General features: G+C 34.1%; 1 protein-coding gene across 1 annotated transcript in view; it reads left to right on the plus strand.

The window, feature by feature from the left end:
* The window catches only part of LOC150079465 (dual oxidase-like), a 177,149-nt gene that overhangs the window by 100,975 nt on the left and 62,283 nt on the right, over nt 1-13,891 (plus strand). The window contains exons 11-19 of the mRNA XM_090383907.1: nt 600-772; nt 2,093-2,271; nt 2,587-2,705; nt 2,886-3,020; nt 9,712-9,813; nt 10,594-10,799; nt 12,410-12,595; nt 12,885-13,107; nt 13,201-13,473. Coding sequence (XP_090240033.1) covers nt 600-772; nt 2,093-2,271; nt 2,587-2,705; nt 2,886-3,020; nt 9,712-9,813; nt 10,594-10,799; nt 12,410-12,595; nt 12,885-13,107; nt 13,201-13,473 — 1,596 coding nt within the window. The remainder of the gene's footprint in view (nt 1-599; nt 773-2,092; nt 2,272-2,586; nt 2,706-2,885; nt 3,021-9,711; nt 9,814-10,593; nt 10,800-12,409; nt 12,596-12,884; nt 13,108-13,200; nt 13,474-13,891) is intronic.

Here is a 13,891-nt window from a genome sequence, read left to right on the forward strand (position 1 = left end):
AAAGATTTATCGAGTCAAATTTCATTAACATCGGAGCAGTAGGAGTCTGGAAATTATTATTTATATATATTTTTTCCGTCCTCATGTAATAAATCGGCCTCCAGTGGATGGATTTTCATAAAATTGCTTGTGCCTTTCAAAAAGATTTGACTACCCTTTCCAAATTTCATTAATATTAGACCAATAGAATTCCGGCAATTATTATTTTTAATACATATTACATAGCCTATCAATATACGTTATCATTGCTGAAGCACTGAAGGAATGATTGGGAAATGTGGCGGTTGTAAAGAAATGAAATTTTCTCGGTTTGCGCAAAAAAAGTTGCTTTTTGTTCTTTTTTTTACCCCCCCCCCCAATTCAAATGTTTTGGGGTTTTTTTTTTGCAAATAGCAAATTTTAAGTCATGGATTTCACTATTTGCTAAGGCGCCTGAAATGTAACACACTACGTACATTAACTAATTTGTTTTTATTATTTCCAATATTTTTTGTACACCGGAGAAGGCGTTTGAGGGGAGTCAGAAACCGAAACTTTCTGATTATAGGTGGCAGCGCTATTAACATTATTTTGATTATGTCAATTTTTTTTTTTTCCAGATAATTTATTCGGTCCTATGGACTTTTCCAGAAGGGATTTAGCTGCCCTGAACATCATGCGGGGGCGAGATAATGGACTTCCAGATTATAACACCGTCAGAAGATATTTTCAGTTGCCCGAAGTGAAGAACTGGAGCGATATCAACCCTAAACTCCATGAAAAGAAACCAGAGGTAATAACTCGTATAAGCTTATCGAAATGCTGATTAGCAAGTCTGCTATTTTTAGCACTAGCAGTTATCCGGTGATTAAATCAATTAGAGCAATTGATAAGTCAAACAGCGGTCTGTTTTGCTTATATGCACTTATGAAGAGATAAAGATCTTATCTGAAGTTATCATAATACAGTACTCACTACGATCCGCACGTCGAAAACACCAACGAAAAACGGAAGTCCGCATATTTAAATTGAGTTGACAGTAAAGTCACGTATGCCTACTCATGTTAGCATTTCCACGCATCGCTTTTTATTAGTGTCATTATCCTGATTTTTCTGCCATAACATGACGTCAAAAAATCGCGCACCGCAATAAATTTCGTTCTTTTGTTAACATGTTCGAATATGTTTGGTTGAACTTTTGTGTTTTCCAAGACTTCAAAAGATAATAAAGAGCACTGAAAAGCAAATTCGATGAACGATACATTTTTAAACATATTTGTAAACGTCTGTTTCAAGGTAAAATTAATTAGGTAATAAGTGTGCCTGCTGGTTCAGCAAGATAAAAAGGGAGGGAAGTGAAAGTTGCTTGGTGAACTGAAAACTTGCTGGAACAAATGATATGCACTTATTGTAGTCCTACTTTACTTGCAATTTGAGTGAAGCTCTACTGACTGAGTAGAGAGCCAACTGCGTGTTGATCTCGTTTTACTGTGAACAAAGCTATAATACACCCGGAGCAAAATTAAATCTCTCTAAACACAATACTGTCTGTAGATGTATTAGTTCCCTTTCCGATAATTTATTTGATCCTTAAAATTCGGGACATTTCTTTACAGTAATCCTTCCAAAAGACATAATTCTAACTTAATATTTAACGAATTCTCGAAATCGAATGGCTTAACAAAGAGTTGCCTGAATGTTGCACTATAAATCGTGTTTCTGCAAATCCGCACCAATTTTTCCACATTCTACAAAATTATTAATGGGGCGTGCCATTTATTTGAAATAGTGCAAAACCATTGAAACTCCTTATAAAGACGTTGCATATGGGAGACCAACTACTATTATAGATTTGGTTTTCGTAAATCTAATATAGCAAAAGGATACGTTTGTTGTTCTACTTCTGTAGATGTGTTAATTTAAGAATTACTTTTTTTTTTTTTCGTTCTAAATAATACTGAAAATAAATTGAGTAAAATTTAAGTATATGAATATGATATTCAGTGGAATATTTCGGTATTTGATACTATTCTTTGTTGCTTATTTTGAATTCGTGGTCTTGTTAAAACCACGAATAAGAATTTTTAAGAATTTTTTTGTTTGTTTTTCATAGCTGTTTGACAGTCTCAGCCAGCTCTACAAAAGCATTAACAATATTGATCTTTACATCGGAGGAATGCTGGAGACCAGCAGTGATGGTCAACCTGGGTTGCTCTTCCGAAAAATCATTCGTCAACAGTTTGAAAGGATTCGAGATGCTGACAGATTCTGGTTTGAAAATTCCCAGAATGGGTGAGTTGATTGAACGGTTAAAAATAATATATATTTGCTACTTAGCGTGGATTTTCTGTATGGTAGGCCCCTGTGACAGGGATTTGGGTGGATGCATTACTTTACAATACCAAGCATAACATGAATGGGGGGGGGGGAAAGGTTACTACATTAAAATAGCTAAGCTTCTTTGAATGTATTCCCCTCCCCGATATTGTTAACATTAGTGAGGGGAATAATACCTTGATAATATCCTGTCTCGTTTTTGTTGTAGTATTAGTAATAATCAACTTGTAATTGTGCATTAATTACAGCTCCTTATTTTTTCTCCCTCAGGATATTTACTAAGGAAGAAATTGCTGAAATTCGCAATATTCGACTTTATGATATCTTAGTCAATGCCACGAGTATTGGACCTGAAGACATACAGAAGAATGTTTTTGTGTGGCAGGAAGGCGAGTGTATTTTTGTTACCTATCTTTCTATCTCGATTTCGTGTGCGCATCCTTCATTTCTTTTTTTCGTAACACCACGTGCAGAAGCAGTGCTGTATTTGCTTGATGAATTCCAAAGCATTCAAGCATTCTTTCTGAATAATGAAACACTTTTTTTTTTTTTTTTTTTTCCGGCTTTAGGGGATCCTTGTGAGACTGCGCAACTGGTTAGTTCCGAACTGGAGCCGTGCACTATGCTCAATGGATGGGACTATTTTCATGGAAACGAAGTAGCGTACATTTATTCTTGCATAGCCTTGGCATTCATCCCCATCAGTAAGTCTCTTTTTCCTCTCTCTCTCGTGTTTCTGTTTTGGTAAGAGTTTTTTAAAAATCTCCAAGGAAATGCGATGATATTAATATTCAGAGCAGAAAAGCATTACTACGAGTTGCTTCGCTATAGCACAGCTTTTTAAACAAATTGCATCGCCAAAAGATTAATCTGAAAATGAACTGCTATGACGACTTGTTTTGGGACCCGTAAGTCAACTTTTTTGGATCGAGCAGCTTGTGTTTCGAAACCTGCTAGACCTTTTCTAGTAAAGTGAAACTGAAGCCTTGCTATGTACAAGTTGCGAGGCAAAGAAATTTCCATAAATTTTAATTCTTGAACCGTTGTTCCCGAAATAGTTCCATCATCCGTAGCAGCTTATGAATCTGATGCAAACGTGGCATCGTTTTTTTTTTTTCTTTTTCTCTTCACATTACAAATGGATGCAACAAGATTGACATACTGTATAAATAAAAAAAATCGTTATTACGAAATGTTAACAATGATAGATGCTAGATAAAAGTTTTTCAGGTTTAAATGGATGCATTTCAACCAGACAAACCTTTATCTAGCATCTGCGTTATCATGTATTTCCTTGCTATCTCGGATGAATAATCTAGAAAGATTATGGCAGAGAAGGGAAAGTACTATCTGACAGCGTCGAGAGGGGAGAGGAGACCATAGGCGGACTGGGTCAAAAATTCGTACCGGGGAAAACAAATAGAATGTATCGGAAGTCAGAGTATAATATTAAAATCACACCGGACTTATGGTCAGTCCGCCTCTGGAGGGGACGGTTAGTTACTCGTCCCGGATCACTATCAGGCCCATTACTGGCCTTAATAGCACTAGGTTAAGAGATTCCAGTTTATATGCGTGAATTATATGCATGACATCAATACAGCACATTTCATACGAACTGACATTCAGGAAAAATGCTAGTTATAGAAAAATCTAAAAAAAAAAAAAAAATAATAATAAAAATAACGAGCAACTAAAGTAAAATAAGACCTTTTACTTCATAAATACCTGTTTAGTTGATTTTTATGAAAAAAACTTAAGTTGATTAAGTAGCATGACAAGACAAGGGGCGCATAGCAAGTTGCTTTTCTGTAAACCTCTTGACATCTGAAATTACAGGAGTGGATTATGAACTTTCGTATATTCTGGCATAGAAGCGGGTCGAGAGCTAACTGGCACTTGGTGCAAAGTGCGATGGACCTTCTCTGTTAGGTGCGTTAGCATATATGCACAATGCCTATTGTCTTCTCCGTGTCCGTCCACATGTAATAATTCGGCTCCTAGTGTATGCATTTTTTGCGAATTTTTATATTTGGGCATTTTAAAAAGATTTGGAGCCATCCCAAATTTCATTAAAATTGGAGAAATCTGATAATTTTTTTTTTTTCCCGTCCGCATGTAATAACTGGATTCTCAGTCGATGGATTTTCATGAAATTTTATGTTTGAGCCTTTTAGAGCGATTTTTCGAGCCAACCCCAATTTTTATTAGAATCGAACCAATGGAAATCCGACAATTATTGTTCCTTTGTCCGTATGTAACGACTTTCGACTCTCAGTGGATGCGGGCGGACGGACAAAGGAATAATAATTGTCGGATTTCCATTATTTCGATTCTAATAAAAATTGGGGTTGGCTCGAAAAATCGCTCTAAAAGGCTCAAACATAAAATTTCATGAAAATCCATCGACTGAGAATCCAGTTATTACATGCGGACGAAAAAAAAAAAAAAAAAAAATATCGGATGATTTCTCAAATTTTAATGAAATTTGGGATGGCTCCAAATCTTTTTAAAATAACCAAATATAAAAATTCATGAAAATGCATACACTAGGAGCCGAATTATTACATGTCTTAATTATTAAGACATGGAGCAATTATTACATAATAATCGTTTTTAGAACGATTTGTAGTTTCCAAATTTCATTAAAATCGGACCAGTAGAAATTCGAGAACTACTATATTACTTTTTTTCATAATATCGCAGACTATCCATATTGTACCTGAAGGTTTATTCCATGTTGTTGGTTAGAGGATGAATGGACAATGGAGGATCTGCGGAAACAAAACGTTCTTGCTTTGTGCATAAAAGTCGCTGCTTCTTGTTCTTTTTTTATAATATGAATTATTACTATTTGTTAAAGCACCTGAAATGTAATGTTTTTGAACAGCTACTTTAACACAAGTTAAAGTATGCATATGTGTCCACAGGAGCGGTTTAAGGTCGGTTGAGGCCCCGGGCGCAGAAGAAAATATTGGGCCCCTTAAAAAAAAAAGAGAGACAGGGAAAATAAAAATACATGTTAACCATTTTTTAAATAAATAAAAAATATTATGTACTATTAATGTTTTATTTCCAATAAAATTTGAATATAATATATGTATAATATAATTAATAATAGCATAATAATAATCACAAAGTTTTCAACTAATTTGTTGGTTTTGCGTGGGCCCTTCAGAAGTTGGGACCAGGGCGCGTGCCTGGTGCATCCGCCGTTAAATCCGCCTCTGTGTCCAAATGTAGACATGAGGGTGAAAATGGAACAACTGAATTCAAACATATTATAAATCAGTAAGATAAAAATTAATTACTTTATAATGGGGTCTCAGCCAGCCCCCTAAAGAACTGAGCCTCTTGGATACTATAGCTCCACCCCCCTTATTCCTCATCATCAGGCCTGCATATAAGGCTACCTTTTGAAGAACTAAAAAAACTGTCTGACATTGTAAGGGTGACTTTCACAAAGAGTATGAAATTCTAAGCCAGAATTAAATGCACATGCTTAAGGTTAGAAAGGCATGAAATAATATCAATATATTTACAATTTATTACATGTTTTTACAGAAATATGCATTGTTGCTTATAGTTCAGAACACAGGGCCCCAGATTACCAAAATCTGGCAGTGAAAGGGGATTCACACTGTTCAATGTTTCAAATGATGAAAATTATAGTAGGGAGGATGAAAACAGGCACTTCAAGATCACTCATTTGGCTTTTTCTATAGCAACAGTAGTGATTGAGTATCCAAGTTAGTAACCTTTTGAGGAGGATGGGGACAAAAGTAGAGTTGTCATGTGTCTAGTTTTGACCCCAACAATCCAGTATTTGAATTGTCCAGTAAATAAATTCAGGAAATATGGGACATGTAAATTCTAGTATTTTCTAATTGCGTAAGTTTTATCATTTTAAAAATTTGTTTTAATATTAGTTGCAGTTCAGTTTTTATAATAGAATAAGTTCCTACTTTTAATGTACTCTTTTATTCATGTTCCACAAACAATCCTAGAAGCAAAAATATAAACGTAAGAAGATTAAAATATTTGAAACCATTAATAATTCCTCCTCTGTAGATACTGTAATAAATATAATGAATACATTTTAAGGTATAAATGATGTATTAAAAAATAAATACCGAATTTATATCAAACCCTATTTTTCATTATTGAAAAACAAAACCTTTAATTATAGATTAAGATCAACAGAAAATCATACAAAATGATTGTGTGCATAGTGAGGAATTTATTGCTTAAACACATACGCTCTGTGTTTAAGCAATAAATTCCTCAATGAATCCAGAGCGCGTAGGCCTGTTTCGTTATGTGTGCATAGTATTAGGGTGCCACCTGTGGTTTTTTGGCGCCTCCGTAGCCAGGTGGGAAGGAGCAGCAGTGCGTAACACACGCTTCTTGATTAGACCGGGGTTCGAGCCCGTCACCACCAAATACGGAGGATGCGGAAAGGTCATTCAGGGAATAACCACCGCATATCCCGGAGCAATATGGCCTTAGTTGCTAATGCTCCTAAAAACCAAATAACAAACAAACAAACCTGTGGTTTCTGATTTAATGGACTAAATACAGATTTTGGATTTAATGGACCAGACAAATAATAATACAGTACACATTAATCTCTACCATATTATTTTTTTAGGTTATATAAAACTTGTGTTATTAATTAAAAATTAATAATAATTACCTGTTTCCATTATTGTTTTGATAATTATCTACTTTTATTTTTGTAATCAAATTCAGGAAAACGTTTTTTATTCTTTCTGAAAACGTGTTCAAATAGCTGTTTTCCCAGATAACATAAGAGCAGGTAGTGACTTGTGAGCTAAACGTGACTCAGGACACTAAACTGCAGGGCTACCGACTTGCTTTGTTTCAGTCTCAGTCTGCCTCAAGCTATCGTGTGGTCAGATTGTATACATAGTGTTTCTGTGATTTCCGAATTGCGACTTATTTTTAAAATTTTTTTGCAATCCTTACAATTTAAAATGGCATCAAGTGATAGAGGAGTTAAAAGACGTGAACTTAAATGTGGCACAGAAATTATAGCTAATTGAGAAATTAGAACAAGGTGTCTCAGTAGCACGTGTTTGTGAAATTTAAGGCGTAAAAAAATGAACTTTCTGATATCCGTAAATCAAAGGCCAAATTGCAACATTTTATATTGTACAGTACTGTCAATAAAAAAATACTACCCCCCCCCCCCCTGGTTACATTCGATTTAACAAACTTTCAGAATTAAAGGACACCCTTTCTCTCCCATTAGTCCATTAAATCGAGGGTTTACTGTACTTTGCATTTGTCAATATTAAATTTCAGTTGCCACTTCTCAGCACATCTAACTTTTCTAGATGCTGTTGCAGTAGCATACTGTCTTTACAATCATTAACAACCCTTCCAACCTTTGTATCATCTGCAAACTTGGACATTAAGCCTGATATACCTTCATCGATATCATTAATAAATACACAAAACAACAATAGGCCCAGCACCGAACCCTGGGGCACTCCACTAATAACATTTAGTCCACATAGGGCAGTGTCCACTTATTACCACTCTCTGCTGCCTCCCACGAACCATCCCTTTATTTATTCATTGCAGCAACTTGCCCTTAATGCCATACCGCTCCAATTTGTACAGCAGCCTTCCATGTGAAACAGTATCAAAAGCTTTCCTGAAATCCAAGTATATGATATCAAAATTATTTTTTGCATCCAGCTCCTTTGTGACCACCAATCAAATTGGTCAGACAAGACTTCCCCTTAACAAACCTATGTAGTGTCTGAACTATTACTGCAGTCTTGTCTAGGTGATCTTGCATCACATAACCAGTGACTCCATTATTTTCCCAGGAAGAGAAGTTAAATTAACAGGTCTATAATTATTTGCATTCCCTTTGAATCCCCTTTGTGAATCTTTAGTCCATGGGGACCTCCCCTGAATCTAAGGATGCTCTCATAATTATGGCTAAGGGTTTGCTTACTTCCCTCACTGCCTCCTTCAATATAACTGGATAGATTCCATCTGCCCCAATTGCCTTTTTTATGGTTAACTTCAACAATTTCTCCTCCACTTTGCTCTCTGTTATTACAAAATCATTCAGCTCTCTGTTAGAGTTTAGTAAACTTCTGTCCTCCCCTTCCTTACAGAATTCCTTGCGTGAATGTAGATTCAAAATACTCATTCAGTTTGTCAGCTTTCTGAGCAGGATCATCAACAGTTGAACCACCAACATAAAGTGGACCAATCTGATTCATCACCTTCCTTCTAGAGTTTATATAACTAAAGTTTTTACATTAATATATCTAACAATATATTAATGAAAAAGTCTCTAAAAAGGAAGGGGCTCCTGCTTAGTGTTCTTTTGACAAAGTCTCATCAAAATTGTTATAATGGAAGTTTTAATAAATTTTGCAGCCATTGTTGTTCTTTAGGAAAAATTGTATTCATTAATCTGTTTTCCCACAGTCAGACTAATGAAGTTTCAACTGTCTGGATGAAATTTAAATTTCTGTGGACAGATGAATATAACAGTTTCTCTATTGTGTGTGTATTTTAAATATACCTTTCAATTGGTTGGATGCAAAAGAGGTTTATTCAAAAAAAAAAAAAATAAAAGCTATGTAATCAAATTTAAACTAAGTTGTAGCTTATTTTGAATAAATGTTCGGTTTAGTTTTATTATACTTTAGATTAGTATCTATTATTATAATTTATTCCCTTCTAGGGAGATTTTTTTTTTTTTCACCAAATCTTCCTCATACGTCCAGTATGCTATGGAAATCTAGCAAGCCTATCTACTTTGAAGTAATTGACATAAATGTGCAAGGCTATAAGCTGTGGGTATATGGAACTGATAGCTATTTGCTTTTTCTAGGGAGGCAGCCTAGTAACTCTACAATGGCTCTGATGCTATATGTCTGGGCTGGTACCTATGTATTGAAATGCCACTGAACATAGGTCTCCATGCTCATTTTGCACTGTTGACCACCAGTTACACCAAGAACACAAGATCATTAAATGTAATATGCTACATTTAATAAAGTTAGGCTTAACAAATTACATTATTGCACATCGTAAAAAAAATGTAGGAATAAAAATTTGCTTTATAGCAGATTTTACAGTAGCGTACAGTATAATTATATATCAACTTCATTTGATTAAAAAAAAAAATTTGATTACATAATGTAACATATGACTTCAATTTTCAAAACTTAACAGTAGTGAAACTTGATTATATCCAGTGTTCTAACTATCAGTTTTCCATTTGCCAAATTGAAATGAAGTCCACTACACAATCCTAGAAAACAGTGACTGAATTTTCAGTTGTTTAAAGAGTCACTACCATTTAATAAGGGTGTTTTTTTTTTTTTTTTAATATTTCAGTCTGTGCTGGCCTAGGATATGGTGTCATAAAGCTAGAAAATCGACGGAGGAGGAAGATCAAACTTCGTCAGATGAATGTCGGAAAGCATTGTGAAAAACTTGGTTTGTATTAATTTTTAATATTTTATTTAATTTGACTTAATTTTATTTGACATATATTAATAAAATGTTTAATTAGTTGTACATGAAAGAAAATACTGAAGTTAATTAAACTAGAATAGGTGACAATACTAAAGTTAGATCTGGAATTTGGAACAGTAGAATCTGGAAGTTTAGAAAACTGATATCTTTCTCTCAATTTGTTGAAAGCAGTTTTCAGTAACTTTCACTGTGAATATAAGAATATTGACTGGTGATCAGGTTTCACAAAAAAAAGAACCCTCCTAAGGTAGTTAATGAGGATGTGGGATGTTTATGATCTATTGCTCCTTCGTATTTTCAAACAGAAATTTAGAATAAGCAATTTAAATGGGAAAGAGAATCTGTTGTGGAAAATTGAACTTATCTACAGCAGAGCTAGTATAGTAGTGTACATCATAAGATAATGTGGAATATCAGATCCTATTGTCCCAGTTGTGGATGATAAACTAGGTACATGCAGGTCACTTTACATTGGGTATTCCAAATGTTTTGCACCAGTTCAGAAGCAAAAACTGTTTAGAGAGGTGAGGTTATTGTTTTGACTGTATGACTGCAGCTGCATTTGGTGGATCCAGTGAACTTTCTGGAACTCCTTTCTAAATAAGAAAATATTACTTTGATATAGTTTTATGCAAGTGTCTTTAGGAACCACTTGAGGGCTTGCTTGCTTGTCTATATAATTATTTATTTGCTTTTATAATTTTTTAAACTTCTGCTTTCTTACCTCATTTCTTTTGGCAGAAGTGAAAGAATGGCTTCATCAGAACCACAAAAGATGCGTTAAGGTGAAGATTGGCCCTGATGAGTCCATTTCCACTGTGAATAGGAAAGGAGAAGTGTTAAGGAAAGTTGATTTTGGTTCCGTGACGGCTGTAGTGGTTGAAGCGACTGAAGATACACACAAGAAGCCAATGGTGCTCGTGAGGTCTCCTAGAGATCATGATCTGGTATGTTCTTAATTTAGGGAGTCTGACAAAATGACTCTGAATGATTTTTTTTAAATTTTACTTTGATAAATTTTATTTACAAGAAACAATATTTTTAGCTTCCTAAGTTAATGCTGGTTTGCTGCACTTAACTCTTCCATTTTAGTCATTGTTAGGGGGAAAGGATACAGCAGGTTCAATGCACCTGCTGTATTCCCCCTAATTCAAAAGATCCCCTCTCATCAATCCAGACAAGGACCAGGTTGGCTCCAATATTAATTCTTATCTCCAGGACTAGCCTAACATTGTCATTTTAGTTTATCTCATTTAAAGAATGACATAGCAATACAAAAATTATTCAATAGATCTTAACTGGTACAATACTGAAATGTGTGGACACAACCTTCCCCACTTTTCAGTACGTTTCAAGAACATTTCCATCTATAAATGCTGAGGGGAGGAGGGCTTTCTTAAATTGTCCATAGAACTTCCATGTTTGTTTACTGCTTGTTTGTTAAAATTTACCCGGTGTGTAGTAACACTTAACTATTTTTCAATTGAGTAAAGTAGGGTAAATAGATAGTGAGTGAAAATGATATGCATAGAGCATTCTACTGCTTTTTTTGTGGGAGAGTTTTTAATTATTGAAACTAATTTATTTTTTGTCTTTTGATTAAAATGACTTTAATTTTTTTATTTTTTGTATTGCAATGGCTGTCATGCACCTCAGTTTGATATTTATCTGTATTTTGAAAAAGGCCTCTCAAAATACATTTGTAATGTTTTCTGTTTTAATGCCTACTCCATATGTATTTTATGATTTACAGCCTTCCTAGCTTAATGTTAAATACATTTATGTGTTGGGTTAATTTTTCCTCCATGCATGTGCCAAAATCTCAAATTTTCACATGTACTGATGAGTTAAAATGTCATAATAAAATGAAAGTATTACAGTTTAAAATAGATTATGGACTTTTCTGCATGGAAAACTGATATTAACCATTACTATTCAATTTGTGGTAGTGAATAGGAAAGGCAATTGGGAGTTTGCTATTTGACAACACCCAGATACAAGTTAAAATAAGCTATAATACTGATGGAATGATAGGGTAAAAGAAAAAATTATTAATCTTTTTAGATTAATTTGGAAAAAATTCTTATCCTACTTTTAAAGTTTTTTTTGTTAGTTTCTAGAAATGGGATTATAATAATATATTATAATATATTATTTCAGTGGGATTATAACTTATATTTTGATTTTTTTTATCTGTTTTTTTTTTTTTTTTTTCAACAGTTTAGTGAACTCCTAGGTTGGGGCCAATATCATAAATTAAATAATTATTGTAATAATCAGTTTTCCTTAAAAAAGTGTATATTTGAAAGATACACCAACATGTTGATGCTTATGCCCCCTCACTAGTGGAATGGCTTTTTCTGGAGGAGAGAGACACCATATCAACTTGGGAGTAGAGTTTTGTAAAAAAAAAAAAAAAAAAAAAAAACCCTTATGATGCAGTCATTTAAAATAATAAATGATAAATACATTTGTGTTTAATTTTTATATATCAGTTTTCAGAAATTTGAGATTTGGTTTATGTGTTTTAATTTTGTTTATTTTTCCCTCCTAATAGGTGTTACAATTTGATAATAATCAAGCCCAGAAAAAATTTCTCAGCAAGCTTGAAACATTTCTTCTTGGGCGAAAGAAAACCCTTGAAGTGCTGCACACATATAGAGATATTATGCTGACAAATGCAGAAACTAAAGAGAAGAGACAAAAACGACTTGAGCATTTTTTCAGAGAAGCATATGCCTTGGTAAGTAGTTTCTGAAATTTTTGCCTGCATATAATGCCAGATTTACTAAGATGTATGGTGCTGTTACTCCACAGCTGCAAGGGAGGAAACCCTGGAAAAAATTCAATTACTGTTACTCCAGGACACCCTTGCAACCTTACTTCAAGGGGCCTCTAAATGTATGTGAACAAAGGCCCTAGACTTCTTAAATCTGGCATTTCTTGCTTGGATCCTTCAAATAAGTAATCCAATAAATTCATAATTCATTTTCAATAAACTTCATGCTGATAATTAATCCATCTCATTCCAGACATTTGGGTTAAGACCTGGTGAAAAAAGAAAACTGGAAGATGTTAGCAATGATGTTATTATGGTTATGCGCACCTCACTGTCAAAGAAGGAGTTTGCAGAAGCTCTTGGAATGAAGCCAGATTCACTGTTTGTAAAGCAGATGTTTAACTGTGTGGACAAGGACAAGGATGGACGCATCAGTTTCCAGGAATTTCTGGATACAGTTGTGCTGTTTTCTAGAGGTATTTTTTAAGGCTTCTATTATGTTTCTAAGTGCATTACTTGGTTTATTAGACTTTCTAAGTCTTATTATTTGGTCTTGTTTTACTTCATAGGTAAGACTGAGGACAAACTCCGCATAGTATTTGACATGTGTGACAATGATGGCAATGGAGTCATTGACAAACTGGAGTTAACAAAAACACTTCGATCTTTGGTGGACATTGCCAAGACAAATTCCTTAACAGAGCAGCAAGTGATGGAGCTGATTCATGGTATGTTTGCTGCTGCTGGTTTGGAGGATAAAGAGGAGTTGACTTATGATGACTTTAAAGTGATGATGAGGGAATATAAGGGAGATTTCATAGCCATTGGCCTGGATTGTAAAGGTGAATATAATAATAGTACCCTCCATTGCTTAGTGGAAATAATCTCTTCAGATAAATTCATTGTTAGTTTATTTATTGTCCAATAATTTAAATCTCATTATTTTAAATTTTACATTAAAAAAGTAATGTTTTGGGGAAAAAAAAATACTATTAGCTGTACTGAAGGGGTGTGTGAAGGAAAATTTTATGCTATTTAAATTTTAAAAAAATAATAAATAAATTTGCGAATTAAGAGAATAAATTATAATTTAATTAACATGTTTCTTTAACCTTGAGCTGGGTGCATGGAGTCATATGTCCACCACAATTTTAGTAATGCTGTGCTCTTTGTTTACTTAGTCTATGCAATTGAAACTCTTGACAGCTGTCAGCAAAAGTGTTTTCTTTGTTTCCTCTTGAAAATTTCAGCAATCTTCAT

This window comes from Mastigoproctus giganteus, chromosome 10 (genome assembly GCF_048544385.1).
Source record: "Mastigoproctus giganteus isolate SK-2022 chromosome 10, ASM4854438v1, whole genome shotgun sequence".
Taxonomy (NCBI): Eukaryota; Metazoa; Arthropoda; class Arachnida; order Uropygi; family Thelyphonidae; genus Mastigoproctus; species Mastigoproctus giganteus.